At 34.8% G+C, this 20,500-nt stretch overlaps 3 protein-coding genes and 1 pseudogene across 3 annotated transcripts; 3 read left to right on the forward strand and 1 right to left on the reverse strand.

The window, feature by feature from the left end:
* Positions 1–1,070: 1,070 nt before the first annotated feature.
* LOC120143013 lies at positions 1,071–4,639 on the reverse strand (annotated as a pseudogene).
* A 3,568-nt stretch (positions 4,640–8,207) lies between these two features.
* On the forward strand, positions 8,208–10,675 carry LOC120142961 (protein ORANGE-LIKE, chloroplastic-like). The gene is made up of 8 exons (XM_039157395.1): positions 8,208–8,412; positions 8,626–8,743; positions 8,992–9,111; positions 9,302–9,388; positions 9,634–9,710; positions 9,836–9,963; positions 10,128–10,264; positions 10,352–10,675. Exons 1-8 carry the CDS (start codon positions 8,231–8,233, stop codon positions 10,427–10,429), a joined length of 927 nt encoding a protein of 308 aa, XP_039013326.1. The 5' UTR covers positions 8,208–8,230; the 3' UTR covers positions 10,430–10,675.
* A 1,840-nt stretch (positions 10,676–12,515) lies between these two features.
* On the forward strand, positions 12,516–14,603 carry LOC120143014 (protein ABHD11). The gene is made up of 5 exons (XM_039157444.1): positions 12,516–12,799; positions 12,878–13,116; positions 13,220–13,332; positions 13,936–14,076; positions 14,186–14,603. Exons 1-5 carry the CDS (start codon positions 12,532–12,534, stop codon positions 14,439–14,441), a joined length of 1,017 nt encoding a protein of 338 aa, XP_039013375.1. The 5' UTR covers positions 12,516–12,531; the 3' UTR covers positions 14,442–14,603.
* Positions 14,604–17,594: 2,991 nt separating this feature from the next.
* On the forward strand, positions 17,595–18,935 carry LOC120143024 (40S ribosomal protein S14-like). Its single transcript, XM_039157451.1, has 5 exons — positions 17,595–17,600; positions 18,060–18,064; positions 18,402–18,521; positions 18,603–18,648; positions 18,814–18,935. The coding sequence occupies exons 2-5, from the start codon at positions 18,062–18,064 to the stop codon at positions 18,918–18,920; spliced, it is 276 nt and encodes a 91-aa protein (XP_039013382.1). The 5' UTR covers positions 17,595–17,600; positions 18,060–18,061; the 3' UTR covers positions 18,921–18,935.
* The last annotated feature ends 1,565 nt before the right edge of the window (positions 18,936–20,500 follow it).

The following is a 20,500-nucleotide window of genomic DNA, read 5'->3' on the forward strand; positions in this document are numbered from 1 at the left end:
AATACAAATCGTGTTCAGGTTCCGTTGTGAGCCAAGTACACTATGGCCCGCCGCCGTTGTCAACAATGCGACTGCATGCCATATGCATCAACCGAAACGTACATAGCAGATTGTTTTTCATATGGGAATGAAGTTCCTAACATGCATGCTGAGGCTTACTTACAGCGTCCAAAATAAGAGCAGCAGTCTCGGCGCAACCGCATGAGGCGGACGATGGTGACAATGGAGAAAGGAAGCGAAAGGACGAGATATCCGGCAACTAGTACCATTACGATAACAAACGACCTGCAAAATAAGTTAATATGTCCATATATCTCAGTATAATTCGTACTTTCTTCACCTATATAGCTATGAGCCTATTATCATAATATATATGTGTTAATGTTAAGCATGAATGTGGGGAGATCATCATAAATGGCTTCGAACTGGAAGAGTGAGTAAAGAAAGGAAGAGTTTCATCCCTGGTTCCCATGGTGGCAGCTGCAGCTAAAGCTGCAATAATGGCTCCTAGTCAGAAGGAAGTCAGCAATGCCCAATCCTTTCTTGAACCCGCTCTTTCGGTCCCTGGCAGTAGCAATGAGCGGTGATCTCCGCTCTTTCTCGACTCCGGGACATTAATGGCCGAGTGGTCTCCGCTCTTCGTTCTTCTTTTTGGGAGGGGAAAGAGAGGAGAACCTGGGGTGCTTAGCTTATTAGATGAATGAGAGAAGAATAGAGGTTGAAGCTTTTTTTGTGATGGAAACATGGGTGAATGGACGAGGCTTTTATAGAGGGTTGAAGACAATACTTTTTTTGTTATCTCAATGGAGTAGACAATATATATGCATTGAAGCAGGTAGAGATCATTTCAGTGACAACGCAAACACACCCTGCAGACGTATTTGTTGTCACCCGAAGTCTATAACGAGAATAACATTCTCTTTAACGTATGAGCCACTAAATGAATTCTTAAATGAATATTTAAATTCATTTATGGTATCCACTTTTCAATTTTGTTTGGTATATTTATTTTACAAAAATGGAGTTGGAACTTATAGTTAAGGTCAAATAGAACTTTGACAAAATACCAACTCACAGATCATGTTTATTCTCTTAATCAGTCAGCTAAACCACCTGAACTCCCTAATCCAACATTCCCAAAATGGGTTCAAAAGATCATCCTGGGTACAAGACTGGATGCAATTATGTTCAATGGTGGAAGCAATTGCAAAAGCTTGCCTTAAAAATCAAAACGCAGCGAATGAATCACGCGCGTATCGTCCATCCACGTGCGCCGAGTGCCTTCTTCACCTGGCTAGCAGCCTCTACGGCGTCATTTAATGGTGAATAGCTCCAGCTCTTAGATATCTGTAAAATTTCAAACCAACACATTTAGCAGGTTTAACAGGAATGCAAAATTACATGTTTTCTCAACCACAACTCACAAAATGGTTCTATCTTTGATTATTATGGGTTGCAAAACAAATTCAAGGTTCTCAATCATAGTTACTAGCCTATTTGAAGGTACTTTCAGGGTCGGCAAGGTCATCCGGGAAGGGGATCCATTGTCCCCTTGAATCTTCGTAATGGTTATTTCACTTTCGTTGCAGTCCCTAGCAAGATCTTCCAATTTCACCCGAGAACACAGTGTCAAGTCGACGCGTCTGTGTGTTTTGCGGATGACTTGCTCGTATTTGCTAGAGGTAATGTGGAGCTTGTTATTGGAATTAAATGTGTTTCTCGAGCAGTTTTATTGTCTTTTTCTAGCTTGAGGTTGAATCCTAGCAAAAGTGAAACGCTTGCAGCTGGCATGCTTCAATCTGAGTTGCGAACCACAAGGACGTGGTGAAGATTCGCTGCAGGGTATTCGAGTAAATCGGAATGATGCTGCAAATTATTCTTTGCACGGCTTGGGTTATAGATATACACACTTAAGATATATACTGATGTAATTTGTTGTTAATGGATAAAGCTTATAAGAAAACATCGAGCAACTTACATCCTCTATGCCAGTGAAAGGGCGAACCGCTCCTCGTTCCGTAGAGACTTTTGGAAGTCGGCGAACTTCCATGTACATCTTCAGCTCCTATGACATAGACTGGTTTCTGATGCAGAGGATTTGAGGATGTTTAGATTCAAACAGCAATATAACCAATTAATAATTGGAGGTGGCATACAATTTGTCAAGACCTACCCTGTAGTGCAAGCCTCACTCAACAGCTTATCGAGTCGGCCGTGATAACAAAAGCATCGGCCCAAGCCAGATGTCCCATGTGTGGATTGGGACCTACACAGCGTAGCACCAATCGATGGATGAATAACCTAAATACCGTGAAAACGAAGGGAAAAATCTCTCAACAAGACTGGGAACAATTTACCTTCACCATCCCAAATGTAAACCTTTGGATTAGAACTAAACTCCTCCAGTAAGATTTTCGATACCTATCGGCACAGTTCCAAAGAAGAATCTGAGCACTCATTAGAAAACCAATTCGGCAAATAGAAACTTTCAAGCGTTCTACCTTCTCGGGCGTTCTTCTCGAGAAAGATATTCTGACGCTGCCGCAACTCCTAAGAACATTCTGCAGCATAGCTGTTAACTGCTTTGCAAGATCGCACCATATCGGCAGTTGTCTGTGCAAAGAACATAAAACGACCGCATTATGATCCTTAATAAGATGATAAATCGAAATGATAAAAATTAAATCTTTCACTAAATTATTACTTGTTGGCCCTCCAATGTTGACGACGAGCAAGGGCTTTGCAAGCGGTGCAAGTTCATCATGCCAGACAGAAGCAGCACTTCTGAGTGCAGCAGAATCAGCTAGATGAAGAGCTCCCAGGGTGAGAACCTGATATTCAGAAACTGATATTGATGAGCTACCTACCGATGAACAAATCAATAATGAGAGCAGCTACGATTTAACAGCCACCAAGGATTTTCCTATCCCAAGATGCATTATGAAAGAGTTTAAAATTGAAATAGTACCACATGTCTGTCGGGAGGTCTACGAGGAGTTATCCACAAACGGAGAAACCAAGGAATTTGCCTCCGTGCATGAGGAGTCAATGGATAATAGTCATGCTGAGTAATCACTAAATCAAACCTATTCAACTGTGACCGTGGATGTTGTATCTGAAAAATGGAATCGTTAGAAAAAAAATTGAACCACAAACTTCATTATTTTCATCTAGAAAGGAAAAAGTTAACACAGCAATAGTTATGAATAAAAATAGTCGATAATTTCGAGCAATTTTCCCGGAACATTCTTGTGAGTTTTAGCCTACTGTGAAATCAGCCTGGTCTCTAAAGTCTAAACAGTTGAACAACATCAAAGGAAACATACAAAGAAAAATCACACTCCAAAAAAAGAGGGAGAGCAAAACAAAAGTTTAACCTGCACAACAAAAACATTGTCAGTGGCTAACCGTTTAATCGAGCTCGCAATAGAAATTGTATCCCGACCGGATGCGATGACCAACAGAGGGCCTTCCCTAAAAGGGTAAAAATAAAATAAGAACATGACACAATTTAATCACAAAGAAGAAAATTACCACTAGAAAGCTAAATCAAATAGCTTCAAGCGTCACAGCCGGGCAACAAAAAAGTAGTAGTAAACAAAGGAATTCAAGTAAGAAGAATATACATCTCGAATGTATCCACCGCCATCGTCGCAATCTGTTTTGCATCAGCTTCTATAATACTGGACAAGCCTGCACCACAGCCATTCGCATGAATTTCAATTTCGGAGGTACCAAAGAAATAAAGGGACAAATCAGTGAGTTTTCAACCTGAAAGGGTGTCATCTACTCATCTTAGTGCTATGATCAGGGATTTAAATAGTGGTCCGTTATTGGAATAGTGGCCCTTATATAACCCATAAAGGTGCCCAGAACCGTTATTTGCCATTGCCGCAATCGCAATAAACCAACGCAGCCAAAAATGCTACAACCGCAATTTAAATCCCTCTGGCTATGATATGAATACATACAATTCGAGAACTCAAAAAGAGACAAACTATTGAGTTTCAACAAAAAGGGTGTCATCTTTAGTTCTTCAATACGAAAGCATAAAATTTAAGAGCTCGAAGCACAGTTACCGGTTTTTCAACTGAAAAAGGCACCACTTTCCTCCATGTAGCATCAGTTTGAACCCCAGAATAGATGCAAATTTGCCTTATAACATAATCCACTTTTTATGAACAGAAATTGGGAGCCAATGAAGCCACCTATTGATCCCTCCTTGGCCTTGTAACGCGCTGTGTGATAGCATACAAATAATAACAATCATAATTTCTCATTTGTTACATGCAATTTGAATCTTGGGGCATGTAAAAGAAACCAAAAACGAAATAAAAAGCTGGACTTTGAAATGAAAAGATGAAAAATAGAAGCCTTACATATAAAGTGTGATGACCCAAGAGTCCTAAAGCCCGAACCAAACCGATGCACTGATTCTCAGCTCCCGGGAAGCCATTTCCAATCACTGCAGCCCGTTTTATTACCCCATAAACCCCGGCTTCGAAAACCTCCGCCGTGCTCCGCCGAGCTTTGGGCGGTTCAGGAAGCCTTATGGGTCTCATAAGCCACCTCTGGAATGACCCAGTCACTTTGTACTTGAAGATTCCCCCCCCCCTTTTTAAAGAAACAGCGAACAGAGTCGAATTGGTTTGGCAACTCGGCCGAAAATCAAAGCATTCCTATAATGTTTGAAAATGAAACATGAAAGGTTATTTCACGGCCCATATCTCAATTATAATATAGTGTTTATTGAGTATTTCGATTATTAAAAAAAATTTGATATTTAAATTAAACGTTAATTTATTGATTTAAATATAATAAAAATATTTTAGTGATGTTTATTGGTTTTATTGCTGCTCTTAATCATTGGCTCGATAATATAATGTTTCCAACATTAAATTGATAATATAATATAAACGAAGAGTTTATATAAATAAATACAACTCAAATGAGTCTGTGATTAAATTTTATCATATCCTAATAAACAAGTTAACGTTCTTCTCAAACGGTTATCAATTATTTAACATGAGATGATGAATTTAGAACATATTAATAATTGAGTGACTATTTTGTAACTTTTAATAATAAACTCAATAAAATAATGCGTTATAATTTGAGAAATTATTTTATAACTTTCAACAGTTAGATGATTCGATAAAATAATTTTTTATAGTCGGATGATCAATTATGTACTTTAACCTCTTTTTTACCCTTCTATAATTGCCTTTCCCATGACAAGGGCACGAATGTCTTTTTCAACTTCTCTTTATGTTTGTTCTGGATAGGGGTGTGTAAATACAGATACTCTGATTTTAGAGTAATTGATTTATCGGCTCGTGTTCTGATTTGAATGTTGCGGGTATCCAGTGATCGAGTATCCGGATTTTGCGGTTACTCGGATACTTGGGTTTTTTTCTTCAAATTATTAATTAAAAAACATACATAAATTTAAATGTTCGAAACTTCGAATTACATAGTTCAACATCCAAACATAAAATTTAAAAATTCGAAATAAAAAATCTAATAATCCACAATAGAAATAAAACATAAAAGTTCATAGCCAAATATATGAGTAGATATCTTGATACTTGAATCATGATCATAGTTACACTTCCTCATTTGTCATTCTCCTTTCGTACAAGTAATTATTTTATTAGATATAAATAAACCATAAGTTTAATATATAGTATTATTATTAATTAAATATATAATAATATAATATTATTGTATATATATAAAAAATCCCTAATAGGATACTCGGGTAACCTGGTACTCGAAAAAAAAAATCAATTTTGAGAGTCGGGCCCCACCGGGAAAATGTCGGGTCGGGTAATTTTTTTTAAAAAATTACCCAATTTTTTTAGGTTCGGGTTGGCGGGTAGACGGGTCTGATCAATCGGGTCGGGTATTTTTTGCACACCCTTAATTTTGGAATCACTTTTATTTATCTTTTGAGTAAACTACTTATTTGATCATCCACCTTTTATTTAGTTTTATTTTTAGTCATCTAACTATTAACTTTTTTCAAAATACACATAATGTTACATTTCGATTATTTTTGATCATTTGTCGTTTAAAAAAATAGTAATATTGATGTGATATTTTATGTTATTTGTCAAATGTTGACATGACATTATATTATTGGTGACACTTCAGATCACCATTAATTATGATTTATTCAAAACATAACCATAATGAAACGCTAACTATGATTTAAAATAAATAATTGAGTAACCAAAACAAAAACTAATTAATATGTAGATAAACAAATAAGTAATTTACCCTTATTTTTTGCTTTTATTATTAATTCTAAAAAATAATATTTTTATCATTTATATTATCGATTTATAACTTTTTAGTAAATGAGATATTAAATGCTGATAATAATAATCGACTAAATAAATAGTTCTCCTTAAATTAATGACTCATATGATGAGTATGTAAGTGTTTTTTAAATTAAAAAAATAGGGTTAATTATCTATTTGGTCACAATATATTACTTAGTTTTTTATTTAACTATTATTTTTTAAATCATGATTAATATTATTTTTTGATTTTGTTTCGATTACTTGTCATTAAAAAATTAATGGTGATGCTGATGTGATTTTTTTTTTCAATGATGACATGACATTTCATTATAGCAACATATTAACATCATCATTAATATTTTAACGCTAGACGATTAAAATAGAACAAAAATATAATGTTATGTATGATTTAAATAAAAATAATAATAGTTGAATGATCAAAATGAAAATTAAGTAATATGCGTGTAACCAAATATGTAATTTACCCAAAATATCTCAAGGGATTATTTGGTGAAAATACTTAAATGATTTATCTCTAGGTCTGTTCATAATCTTTCTTAATCGTTGATAACACACACATTAACAAACACGTCTGCTTGAGTCTAGAACCTTTAACAAGAATAACTCTCCCTTTAATTATTAAGCCTACGTAATGAGTTTTATTTTCACAAAATTACAATATAATTTTGATGAGATTCTAAATTAATGTGGCAGTCAAATTATTATTATATATATAATCATTTATTTTTGGTATAATTATCAATTTTCGATCTATTGATAGACTCCGGATTGGTTTTGTAGATGCGAGACTAACCCTTCTAATCTTTTGCTCCATTCGTAATGTCAAGATTTGAATCTTTATCTTGCTTAAAATATCCTGCCTCATTCTACTAGATTAACTGAAAATAAATAATTTATTGGGTAAAGTACACAATGGTCTCTCGACTATAGGGTATTGTTTTATTAAGTCATTTGACTATTAAAAGTTACAAAATGGTCATCCGACTATAGAATGTTACTTTTTTAAGTCCCTCGACTATTAAAGGTTACGAAATAGTCACATGACTATTCACTATGTTGCAAATCCATCCATTTCCATTAAAAATTTGACGGTTGTTTAAACTGGACGTTAACATGATGAATAAAATTATGAGATCAAATTTTATTATATCACAATCAACAAGTTAATGTTCAGCTCAGTATATTGTTCATTTTTTAACAGAAAAGGATGAGTTTGGAACATAATGATTAGTCAAGTAACTATTTTGTAACTTTTAGTAGTTGAAAGACTCAACAAAACAATCATATATAATCTGAAGACTATTTTATAACTTTTAATAGTTAAGATACTTAAAAAAATATCACTATAGGGACCATTTATAAGCTTTATCCTAATTTATTTTACTCCTTATTCAAGTAAATTTTTTTGTCTACCATAAAATTCAAGCATTTTTGCCGGCTTATTTTAAATATGCGAGGGAAGTTTAAGCTCTTTTTGTTAATATAAATAGGAAACAATACCTAAATTATCAATTTTGATCTATTGTAATATTTAAATTTTTAATTTTTTTAAAATCATATTTAACGTTTAATTTTCATTTTAGTATACTGTTAAAAACTTAATGCATTTAGTACCTAAATTATTAGTTTTAGTTCGTTTTAATACCTAAATTTTCAATTTTTTAAATTTTAATGTTAAATTTTGAACGGGATACTATAATGAAATAAAAACCAAAGCTTTTAACATTGGATACTAAAATAAAAGAAGAACTAAACTTTATGTACTATTTTTAAAAAATTAAAAGTTTAGATACTAAAATGTACGAAAATTATTCTATATAATTTACCCTATATATAAGACAAAAGGAAGAACGTCAGTTTTATTTCAGAAACCGTCCATCTCGAAAGAGATTGAAAACGAAATGGAAACTTTCCATCTCTGCTCTCATTATCTTCATCCTTCGGCTTCTCCAAATTTCAAAACCCTAATCCCAATTCATGGAAACACTAAATTCCCCTGCCCCCCAAAACACTTTGCTCCTCATAAATCCCTCTGTTTCTCCTCTAAAAACAACCCTCCCCCTCCTGCTGATAACATTCCCAGGTTCATTCCTTAACTCTCCTTTTCCTTTTTTTTTCCTCTCATTTTTTGGTTGAACTATCCATCTTCTTAAAGTCTCTGTCGTATTACATGATTTTGTAAATGGGTTTTTGATTTTATCATATAAAGTGTTTATCTTTTTGTGTTTTTAGTATTGGTTGCTTTCGTTGTGAGATTTTAAAAGGATTTTTTTTGTTTTCTTTTTTGGTTTTTCAGTAACTTTTGCATCATTGAAGGACCGGATACTGTTCAAGATTTTGTGAAGATGCAGCTGCAGGAAATTGAAGATAATATAAACAGTAGGCGCAATAAGATTTTCCTCCTTATGGAAGAGGTAAATAAATGAAGTTTTTTGTTTTAATTACATAGATTTATCATAGTTATTTGGAGCTTCTAATCTCAAATTATATGCATGAAACCAACCATTTTGTTCAAGCTGTCAAGGAATTTTATCTTCAATCCATGAAGCGCAGGCTAAAATGGAAAAGGAGAATATTATGCGTTTGTGGATTGGGTTAATGTATTTGATATTGTTTCTCATTTGATTTGTCCTTGTGGAGTCTTTTTTTTCTCCCCAAATAGGTAAGGAGATTACGAATACAACACCGGATAGAGAATGCGAAAGTGAACAATGAGAACGACGAGGAGGAAACAGATGAGATGCCTGACATTCCATCTTCAATTCCTTTTTTCTCTCATGTGGTGAGTTTTTAGTTTCATATCTATTGTATGTTTGCGTTTCAAGCTTAATTAGCTGAAGTACACGGGAAATGCTCGAAAAGCAGGTTTATGTTGGAAAATGCACGAAAACGCCCTTTCGAGATCGTTGCTTAATGATTTATTTTGATTTTGTCTTTGTTTTGTTACCTTGTTAACCTTCCTGTTGAAGTAGACACCGAAGACAATGAAGCAACTATATTTCACAAGCCTGGCATTTATATCTGGAGTAATTTTATTTGGAGGCCTTATTGCGCCAACGGTAAGTAGTAAGAACATCTAAAGTTATTCTAGTTTAACTCCATATTGTAGTATTAATTCTTAGATTTGATTTTAAGTTGTCATTTCTTTCCTTTAACCGGCAACTACCACGAGTAGTGTTTATAGACTCTTACTCGAGCCAAAATTCCAAGCACATGTCTTCTTGTATTGCAATTGATATAACTATATTTATTTCTACTTACTGGTTTTTTTGTTTTGTTATTGTAATCTATTTTTTCATGGCAGCTGGAGCTAAAATTAGGTCTAGGAGGCACCTCGTATGAAGATTTCATACGTAACATGCATCTGCCATTGCAGTTAAGGTATTATTAGTTGACCTTATCTTCATTTACAAAATTGTAAACCTAGAGTAACTAGTGCTCGGGTGCAAATGACTACAATTGAACAATTAAAGCTACCGTTTCAACCTTTTTGTTTGATGGTTCAGTCAGGTTGACCCTATCGTGGCATCGTTTTCGGGAGGGGCAGTGGGTGTCATTTCAGCCTTGATGCTAATTGAAGCCAACAATGTTGAACAGCAGGAGAAGAAAAGGTGTAAATATTGCCACGGAAATGGTACGCTTTAGTTTGTTGAGTGGACATGCACTTTTCCCCGATTTCCTTGTCGGCTTTTAGCTCTCTTTAATTCCTTCAGACTGTGAAGTTATCACTTATACTATCTTATGAACTTACATTGGTTTTGATCATCTTTTGTTTTGGGGGGTTATCCTACGGGCAAGGATATTTGGCCTGTGCAAGATGTACTGCAAGTGGTGTATGCTTGAGCATTGATCCTATCTCGCTATCCAGTGCTTCTGGACGGACTTTAAAAGTGCCTACTACCGAAAGGTGTCTGAACTGCTCCGGTTCGGGAAAGGTAAACCGAATATATGCACAAATATGTTATTGACAAAATACAATTTTGAGTTTTCAGAATCTAGAGGCTAATATCTTTGTACTTTAGGTGATGTGCCCAACTTGTCTGTGTACGGGAATGCTGATGGCTAGCGAGCATGACCCACGAATCGATCCATTTGACTAAGAAGACCGAAGACTCTTTCCGCCCCTCCTTGTTCCCCGGAAAGTTTATCGTTTCCACTCGGTAAAAGAAAATGAACGATAGACGGGAAACGACGGAGGGATGTTAGATATGATTGCAAATGTCATAACTCGTTATCGTTTATGGATTCTCCTTCTCTCTCTCCTATTCCTACAGAAACAAGTAATGATATGTACTCTTAAGCACTAATGAAATCGGGTTAAAGTGAAAACAGTTTTTAAATTTCAACTTGACAATTCATTCAATTTCAGCCTTTTTTGATCTAATTATTTCAATAGGAAATCTTAGTCCAGGTTTACTGTAAAATGGAGAGACCTAAAAAGAGCTCCAGAAAAAGAAATCATGGTTCCAACGACGCCGATAATCGTCCACTCAAGACAAGACCGGAACGAGTACCGGCAAAATCACGACACAGAGTTTGCAACCATGGCCTCTACAGCCAGTAACTTGATCAAACACCTGTATCGCAGAGAGCGTTGTGGGTCTAAGAGTACTGCATGTTACACTAACATTTCAGTAGCGCCTCAAACTGCATTGTATATGAACAGGTCGTGCACGATGTTGGAGGCAACACTGGTTCAGACAAATTGAACAAGTAAATCACTCTCCAAAGGTCCGAAAACATAGCTCCGAGCAGCCAATGCATGCCGGAACAGCGCATAGTCGGGCTAATACATCAACTATTCGTCTTTAAACGACAATGGATGCAGCTCATGTTGAAGCATCCATTACATATTCAACCACAGCAACTTGAAGTTGATAACAATAATGAAAATACAATCATTTTTGTATCAATCACAATGGAAATGATGCATGGCCTTCTCGACGTTACTGTTATATGCAGGTGACCTAATATTGGATGCAAGATTTTATGTTAAGAGTACCAATTTATACAATTTTAAAGGGGACTAACTTATAAAATTTTAAAAAGATAAAAGCATATTATCAATAGAAAATACACAGAAAAATTCTGAAATATAGAAGAATTTATAAAACGACTGTCATCCGTGTCCCTTTCAACTCCTTCACACAGTGCAATGTCTTCTATCTGCATATTTTCCTTGTTAAAGAAAGCAAGTTTTTGGAGGATGAATGATTTTAACTAGGGGTGAACAAAACTCGACTAGACACAAAAAATCGATTTCTATGACTCGATTCGACTCGAATTGACTTCAAGTTGTAATTTCATAAACTCGGCTCAACTCGAAAAAATTTCCAGTTCAAATCGAGTTGTAAAATGCAATTTGAATTAACTCAAATTTTTAGTAATTAGTGGATTTATTTTCAAATTTGAGTATAATCCTTAGACTTTGTATGATATATTTATATCACTATTAAAAAAAATGAAGAAATATATTTGTATTTTATATATGATTATAGAAAGGCACATAAATTGAAATCAAATAATATTATAATATTATAAATATTTACAATTAAATTTAAACATAAACTCGAAAAATCGACTCAAAAAAATTTCAAGTCAAATTTGAGTTGTAAAATAGGATTTATCAACTCAAATATCTCAAAAATTTTTTAACTCGACTCCACTCGATTGAACGATCATTCCTAATTTTAACAATAATTAGAGATTAGTTTTGACGATACTTGAACTTTTACAGTATCCTTTAGACTTTTCTCAATAAAAGTATTGGCACCCTGAATATATTACTAAATTACAGTTTCGGTGTTGCAGACGTCACGATGTGATTTATTTTCTAAATATATTTTTATGTTATAGATGCAGATTGTGGACGTCACGATGCCGATTCTTAATGGTAAATTGATAAAAAAAAATTAGAGTTAAATGGTTGGTCCAAACGGTGTCATATCAGTTGATTTAATATATCACATCAAAGTTTTTTTTATCTTAACAATCGCTGTTAACAACAAGTGAATGGTTTATTATAAATCGATAATATTAATAGTCAAATCATTAGGTTTGAAACATCAATGGAGTAAAGAGAAATTTACTTAAATATTAATGACCCTTTATGTAGTTTACCCTCTAATTAATTGCTTGCTTTTGTTCAATTTCTTTATTTAATTTTTGATTACAGAGTCGCGTAGAAGCACGAGTGTTTGAAATGGCTCGACTCGTTAGGAACAAACATGGAACTCCCTGCACTCTCCTGACTCGTTTTCTTAACTCACCGAGTTCCCTCCTGACTCAGCCCTACCGCAATACCTCAAACAGATCCCTCCAAACCCTAGCTTATGAAGAAATCCAGGTCAATCCAAACAAACCCTATACTCACACAGCTTTGGTCCTCCACGGCCTCCTTGGCTCCGCCCGCAACTGGCGTTCATTTTCCCGCAGCCTCGCCTCGTCTCTATCCACCTCCCCTTCTTCCGGTACTTAATCCCGAGACCGTTTGAATTCCTGAGAAAATTCGATGATTTATTTTTTCATTCATTCGTTCATTTTTGTAGAGTGGAGGATGGTGCTGGTGGATTTAAGGAACCATGGGAAGTCAACGGACATACAAGGGTTCGATCCGCCGGATGATATGGTGAATGCAGCCAAAGATTTGGGTGATTTGATAAACTTCAAAAACTGGGATTCGCCTGATGTTGTCATTGGTCACTCCATGGGTGGCAAAGTTGCTTTGCAATTCGCCCAGAGTTGTGGGAATAGAGATTATGGTGAAAATGTTAAGCTTCCCAAACAGGTAATTATTGCTCCGTGCTTTTGTTGATTGTATGTATTTGAGGATTAAAGTTCAGGAATTCTTTTTGTTTCTCAATTTTGACTTATTTACTGATGCAGAACAGCTTTGGGTGTTTGATTCTGTCCCTGGAGAAGTGAAATCGGAAAACAGTGATGGTGAAGTAGAAAAGGTTTTGCAGACCTTGCAAAGTTTACCTTCAACAGTTCCATCACGGAAGTAAACCCTCTGCCCTTCTTGTTTCTAATTCTAGGCATTGTTGTTTTTGTTTTCTAGTGTCAATCGGATCGTTTTAGTTAATTAACTAGCTTCTTAAATATTCGTTATGGTTGAGATTTGAGTTGAGATCAGTAAAATCTTTTCGATTGATGGTTTGGGTTCGAAAGGAAGATGCTTGCTCTGGTTATTATCCAATTTGTTGTGAACGATAAGTTGCACATTTGGAATTCTTTAAGTGGATTCAGTGGTAAAAGGGAATGTTACTTTTCGATTGATGGTTCGGGTTTAAGTGGTCGCGCATGTTGGGTGTGTGCGTTGTCAATAAGTTAAGAAAATTCTGAACGAACACTACCATTTTAATCACTTGAAGAATAAAAAAAAGTTGCACGTTTGTCATTTAAGGTAACTCAAGTGTCCTCTCCAGTTTTAGTTTAGGGGATGCTTATGCTTAAATGGCGTGTTGGTCATTCTGCTTGGTTTGCTTGGGTTTTACATTTGTTAACTGTATGTGGTGTGTTGGTTGCTGAAAATTCCTTGTTCTGTTACATAAAACGGTGTATTAAACCTGTTTGCGTATTGGGTACTTCCGGTATCTGCTCTCAGGTGGCTTGTTAATCATATGCTCGAACTTGGCTTCTCTAAGTCGTTGTCGGAGTGGATAGGCACCAACCTCAAGAAATCTGGGGGAGAAGAGACATGGGCTTTTAATCTTGATGGTGCTATTCAGATGTTTAATTCCTACAGGTAGTAATAACCAATGGTTCCACATTGATATCACTTATTCTACTTTTACTTCGCTTAGATCATTTTCTTTGTTGACTTATTAGTGAATTATCAATGTGAAATTTTCTAGGGAGATGTCGTATTGGTCTTTGTTGGAGCACCCTCCGAAAGAACTGGAGATAGCTATTGTACGTGCAGAGAAAAGTGATCGGTGGGATGCGGATGTGATTACTCGGCTTAAAAGACTTGCTAGTCAGGAAGGAGATGGATCTGCAGGGAAGATTTCAGTTCATGTTCTTCCCAATTCAGGCCACTGGGTTCATGTGGACAACCCGAAGGGCCTACTTGAGATTGTGTCGCCCAAGCTGAAGTCTCTAGCCTCTTAATGTAATTTCAAGAGGCCCCGATACCAGGTTTGAACCTATTTTGCTTTGGGATTCATATATTGTTCTTAGATTTGGTCCCAAGGGTGTTGGGATGGTTTATGGTGGGGCAAATGTTTCACCCATGAATTTTCTTACGACTGCAATAATCTCGCTGGATATCGATATCTGTTTTTGCTGTTTCGTTCGTCATTCTTGAAAGCGATGTGTTTGATTGGTGAATATCATCATCAGATATGCATGGCTGTGGAATGTTAAGATCAAGTGCGCTGCTTTGGAGTAGCTATATCATGAACATACGGTGTATTTAGTTTTCTGCCCTTTTCCTTTCATAGCTTCCTTTTGGCTCTGTTTACCCTTATCCTTTGCTCTGAAGTTGTCGACTATGTTAGCTCCGGGAGATTTGAAAGTAATATCTGTGCAAAACTTTCCGATCCGGATTCTACCCGAATTTAGAGAAAAATAGACCTAGAGCAAAGACCACCGGTCGAAAAGATACTTTAAGGGGTAATACGCATGTTGAAGGTAAAAAGTGTAAGCAATTGGTACTATGAGGTTAGCACTGTCTCTCCACAAATTCATGCACCCGAAAGTCAGAGTGGACAAACATAATTCTGAACGCATGTAAATATTCTTTAAACACGCATTGTGTCACGATCACGAACCCGATCGAGTTGGATGGGCGGTGACGGCTCTGCGTGTAGAGGTCTCGTCTTCTATCACTCAACAAGGAAAGGAAAGGAAGGAAATGTATTATAAATATCCTTCCAAAAGGTTTTTCCTTCCCTATGTGGATTTACACGCTCTTACACCCTTAAGCATTATCAATGCTCTCATTAATGCGAAAGAATTCTTTTAAAAACATAAAGAAAATAAGATATTGCGGTATTGAATTTCTTAATTATTAAAAGTTATAAAATTGTTCTCTAATTATATAATATTGTTTTGTTGAGTCTCTTGACTATTAAAAGTTACAAAATAATTATTCGACTATTCATATCTTCTAAATTTATCATTTTAAAGTAAAAAATTGATGATCATTTTAGTTAAACGTTGACATGATGAATGAGATATGATAATCGTTTGAGATTCTGATATCAAATTTTAATATATCATAGTTATCGGTTAATGTTTAGACATATTATTGTCAATTTTTTAAGAAAAAATATGAGTTTGAAATATATGAATACCTGAGTGATTATTTTATAATTTTTAATAGTTAAGAGACTCAACAAACGACGTCTTATAGTAAAATGATCATTTTATAACTTTTAATAATTAGTGGACTAAATAAAACAACATCAAATAGTTTGACGAACAATTTTTGTACTTTTCCCTTCAAAACTCAGGTTTTAATATAAAATAAGAGTAAATTATACTATTTATCACTGAATTTTATTCTCTCATGTTTTACTTATTGTACTTTCAATTTGCTCACTGAATTTTATATATTGAAATTTTTTAGTCACTCTACGATGATGTGACTTATTTTATTAATTGTTTCATATGACATGTCATATTTTTTAATATTTTAATACAAAAAATTATTAAAATAAAAATAATTTTAAATTTTTAAAATCATCCCTTAAATTTTAGATCCAAATCCTAAGTTCTCAAATTATATCTTAACCCCTAAACCCCCAAATTACAATCCCACTCACCTTCAAACTTGATAGGTTCACCCACCCATCGGTGGACAGTGGCTCACCGATGGCCTCACTGGTGGCTCACCGATGAATATTTCAAGATAAGTTCTAAGAGCAAAATCAAGAATCATGCAATTGAATTCAAAAGTTGTGAATTTCTTAAGAATTTGAAGGTTAATTCATACGGATCCCCAATGTAATCTCCGATCATACTCTTATCCAGAAGCAGTGTAGCGGAAGACGTAAGTAAGTGTAAGCTTCGATTATAAACGTCGATTGCTTGAAAAAATTTACAATTTCTTCCAATGCCACCTCTTGGAGTTGCAAAGATCCTCCTGGAGCTGTAATTCTCAACAACATGAACGAGAAGAAAGCCTCTAGTTGAAGGCGTAAGAACTTGCAAAAAAAAAAAAAAGGCAAAAGATAAACCATTAAATTAGCCAATTTCGATGAGCCACCGGTTGGCCGTCGATGAGCCACCGTCCACTGGTGGGTGGGTGAACCTATAAAGTTGAAGGTGAGTGGGATTTAATTTGAGATTTAAGGTTTGGGATATAATTTAAGAATTTAGGGTTTAGACCTAAAATTTAAGAAATAATTTAGTTTTTTTACATCTATTTTTTATTTTAATCATTTTTTTGTATTAAAATATTATAAAATATGATAAGTCATGAAAAATATAAAATAATCCACATCATTATAGAGTGGCTAACAAAATTTAATGTATAAAGTGCAGTGAGTAAATTAAAAATAATTGAAAATACAATAAGTAAAATAGGATAGAGTAAAGTTCATTGATGAATGTTGTAATTTACTCATAAAATAAAGACAAGGTGTTTTCAGTCATTTAACGTTAGGGTTATAAAGAAACCTATCTATAAATTAGTAGCAGACGATTCATCATCTTATCCTTTAAGTTTAGGTGGCGTTTGGTTCGTTGGAATATTTACGAGGGAATTGGAATCTGTGAAGGAATTGGAATCCGAAGGAATTAGAATTAGAATCTGAAACCTGTTTGGTTGGCAGTAAATTGAATTGGAATCCAATTCCATATTCTGTTTGGTTCGCAGACATGTCAGATGAATTTGATTTCAGTAATGTAAAATGACAGAATTGTCCTTCTTCTTCTTTTTTTGCTTAATTTTAGTTTGTTTTATAACTTATATGTAGCAATATATTATAAAAATTTTAAAAATATTAAATTTTTATTTTATTGATTGATTATTCATTTCAATAAATTATAAAAATCATACTAATAAACATCATAAGTTAAAATCATCTCAATTAGGGATGACAATGGGTCGGGTTTTTGGTCAACCCGACCCGAGAACAAGGGAATCTCCACCCGAGACCCGACCCGACCAAAATAAAGTTTCACCTGACCCGACCCGAAATAATAAAAAATATTTTTATTCAATAAAAACAATGACTTAATTGAAAAAATTATAGATAGAGGGGTATTATTGTAATTATTTCTAAATATATAAGGTAAAATCATATATTTTTTTCGGGTCAGGTCGAGTATTTTTCACCCTAAACCCGAACCCGACCCGAATATCACATTTAAAAAAACCGACCCGAACCCGATTTTTTTTTAAAAAATGACCCGATCCTGATTTTTTTAAAAAAACCCGACCCGACCCGAATATCAAACTTAAAAAACCCCGACCCAATCCCGATTTTTTTTAAAAAAAACCGACCCGAATACTAAAAGATTGATGATGGTAGTATAGTCAAATTTCACATTCCCTCATCCAAAGGATTTCAATTCCATTTCCATCATGTTATGGATGAAATTTACTTTCCCTCCCTTGATGGAATTGAATTCCAATTCCCTTTTGAAAACTTGAACGGAAAGTGGTGGAATTGAATTCCAATTTCCCCTAATTCCAAGGATTCCAGCGAACCAAACCTCACTTTAGAGTGGTAAGAGGCCAAAATCATCAGATTAAGCTCATTATTTCTCTCGTCTAAGCCATGGTAAGTCTGTATTTGCATCTATTCAGCTTCTCCATCATACGATCAATCTTGTTAGGCCTCCGATAGAAAATACATTTTTGATTTATGGGTTTTTTTCTCTTGTTTCTGTGTTTGGAAAACTGAATCAAAATATGTTTACAAATTTGCAGTTCTTTGTCACGTACATGGAATCGAAAACTTCAAATTGAGACCTTTTACCAATTAGATTAGATTTAACCTTTCTTTTTTCGCCTTGGGGGCTCCCTTTTTAGGCTTATTGCCATAGCAGATTCTTATATTTACATGGGTGCAAATAAGATTATTGATTTTTTGTTGTTGTTTTTGTTGTATTTTCTAGTCAAGGAGAAAGGTTAGGGAGCCCAAGGAGGAGAATACTACCCTTGGACCTGCTGTTCGAGAGGGCGAGTATGTTTTCGGAGTGGCTCACATTTTCGCTTCGTTTAACGACACATTTATAGTAAGCGATGACCGAAATTATTTACATTGTTCTTTTTTCTGGTAGTTTATCATGCATAACATGCTATTGTTTGATCTCCAGCATGTGACTGATTTGTCCGGAAGGGAAACGACGGTTCGCATCACCGGTATGGTTTATGATTATCATTAGAAAATGGGTTCTTTTGCTGCGGTCGGTTTTTGGGTCGAATGTCTATTTATGTTGCAACATTTGTGGATATTCATGTCTGAGGTTGAAATTATTGCCATGAATCGTATTTTTCGACCTTATTCCTTTCGTTTTTCAAATCTAGGTGGTATGAAGGTGAAAGCCGATAGAGACGAGTCTTCCCCTTACGCTGCCATGCTTGCAGCCCAAGATGTTTCTCAGCGCTGCAAGGTCTTATTGCTTAGCCTTTGACTCGAGGCGTGATACATGTTTTATGCATGGTGAACTTATATGCCTATTTGTATTTGTTTTCTTGCAGGAGTTGGGTATTACTGCTCTTCATATAAAGCTAAGAGCAACTGGAGGGAACATGACCAAGACGCCTGGTCCTGGTGCACAGTCTGCACTTAGAGCTCTTGCTCGTTCAGGCATGAAAATTGGACGCATAGGTACGGTTCATTTATTCTTTTGTTTCTCGAGTTTTCAATCGGTCCATTCATTTCAACTCTCATAAACCGACTCGAAACCTTTTGACCTCATAGTCCAAATTAAAGTTTTGTTATATCAACTGTTTATATTAGGGTTCATGATTTCATATGTAATTAATATATATGTGTACGGATCAATTAAATGTTGTTTGCCATATTTGTACTATATATGTTTCATCCTTGGTATTTTTCTTGTTAACTTTGTGCATATATTAAATGTTTGTTTTTTATATATATACCCAAAATCCTATTCAGTTAATTATTATTTCATGCTTCTTTGTTTGATATAAGATATATATTTTAATGTTACTCGAATATTTTCAAGAACACTTATTTGTAGAATGGGTGTGGAAAGACTATTTGGTTGAACTAGTGCGATCCGATACGACATTCGAACAAAATGTGAACTTGAAATAAATTGAAGTTATTTTTAAAGTGCTAGTTAATTCGTTTTTATTCAAACGACGCAATGCATGCTTTTTAATAATGTATTTTATGCAATTATCGATAGTTTATTTATATTCGATTTGTGTTTTTTGATAACTTTAGGGAGAGGGAATATTTCTCGTATAAAGGAGAAATAGACGAGATAGCCTTCCCATTGGAGGATGTGCAAATCTAGTGATTTCTTCTCGAATTAAGGAATGTTCAATAAATGGATCATATTTTAACTTTATATTCAATTTATAATTGTCACCATTTTGCGACAATGTATAAGCGACTAAGTACCAATTTTGGGCGTTGTAGGGTGTAAATCCTTCCCCACGCGTAATCGATTCCCGGACCCGTTAAATTGGAAGGTTAGGGATTGGTGTTCCATCAATGGAGCTTGAGTCTTATATCGAAGGTATGATAAAATGGATTGTTCTAAGTTCGTGGCTCTTATTATATCATGAAACCATCAACTCTGATCTTTCTTCCCACAGAGTATGTTTAGGGTTTGAGGAATCCTCCATTATTAAGTATTTTTGGTTCAAAAGGGATTTACTTTCTCAAAGCTTGAGGGCTTCACAAAGAGAGAGATAGTCAACAGGGATTTCATCGGTTCAACGTGACACTCTACTGTCTAGGTAAGCTTTTAAAGATCCAACTCGGTTTTCTGTAACAGACATTAACGGTTGTTAATGTCGAATATCCATTTTCTTTTGCTCGGAAAAAATATGATTTTATTTAAATTAAAAGACCGAGATAGGGGCGTCATTAAAAACCTTCCTAATCCTAAGTGAAGGAAAAGAGTACACCCCATCAAGGCAAGAGAACTACAACACAACTCGAAACATAATCACCCAACAACAAAGCTCAACAGCAAACACTAACAACAACTATGAATCCTCCTCATGGCAA

This window comes from Hibiscus syriacus, unplaced genomic scaffold (assembly GCF_006381635.1).
Source record: "Hibiscus syriacus cultivar Baekdansim isolate YM2019G1 unplaced genomic scaffold, ASM638163v2 tig00110833_pilon, whole genome shotgun sequence".
In the NCBI taxonomy this organism is placed as follows: domain Eukaryota; kingdom Viridiplantae; phylum Streptophyta; class Magnoliopsida; order Malvales; family Malvaceae; genus Hibiscus; species Hibiscus syriacus.

What these genes read in the sequence shown, in the direction of transcription:
- LOC120143014 (XM_039157444.1), top strand. Translation starts at nt 12,532, where the DNA reads ATGGCTCGACTCGTTAGGAACAAACATGGAACTCCCTGCACTCTCCTG. An exon ending in ATGTTAAGCTTCCCAAACAG is followed by an intron (nt 13,117 to 13,219) that starts GTAATTATTGCT and finishes GATGCAGAACAG; the next exon opens with CTTTGGGTGTTTGATTCTGT. An exon ending in CAGATGTTTAATTCCTACAG is followed by an intron (nt 14,077 to 14,185) that starts GTAGTAATAACC and finishes GAAATTTTCTAG; the next exon opens with GGAGATGTCGTATTGGTCTT.
- LOC120142961 (XM_039157395.1), top strand. Translation starts at nt 8,231, where the DNA reads ATGGAAACTTTCCATCTCTGCTCTCATTATCTTCATCCTTCGGCTTCT. An exon ending in TTTTCCTCCTTATGGAAGAG is followed by an intron (nt 8,744 to 8,991) that starts GTAAATAAATGA and finishes CTCCCCAAATAG; the next exon opens with GTAAGGAGATTACGAATACA. An exon ending in TTCCTTTTTTCTCTCATGTG is followed by an intron (nt 9,112 to 9,301) that starts GTGAGTTTTTAG and finishes CTGTTGAAGTAG; the next exon opens with ACACCGAAGACAATGAAGCA.
- LOC120143024 (XM_039157451.1), top strand. An exon ending in CGTTTAACGACACATTTATA is followed by an intron (nt 18,522 to 18,602) that starts GTAAGCGATGAC and finishes TTTGATCTCCAG; the next exon opens with CATGTGACTGATTTGTCCGG. An exon ending in AACGACGGTTCGCATCACCG is followed by an intron (nt 18,649 to 18,813) that starts GTATGGTTTATG and finishes TTTCAAATCTAG; the next exon opens with GTGGTATGAAGGTGAAAGCC.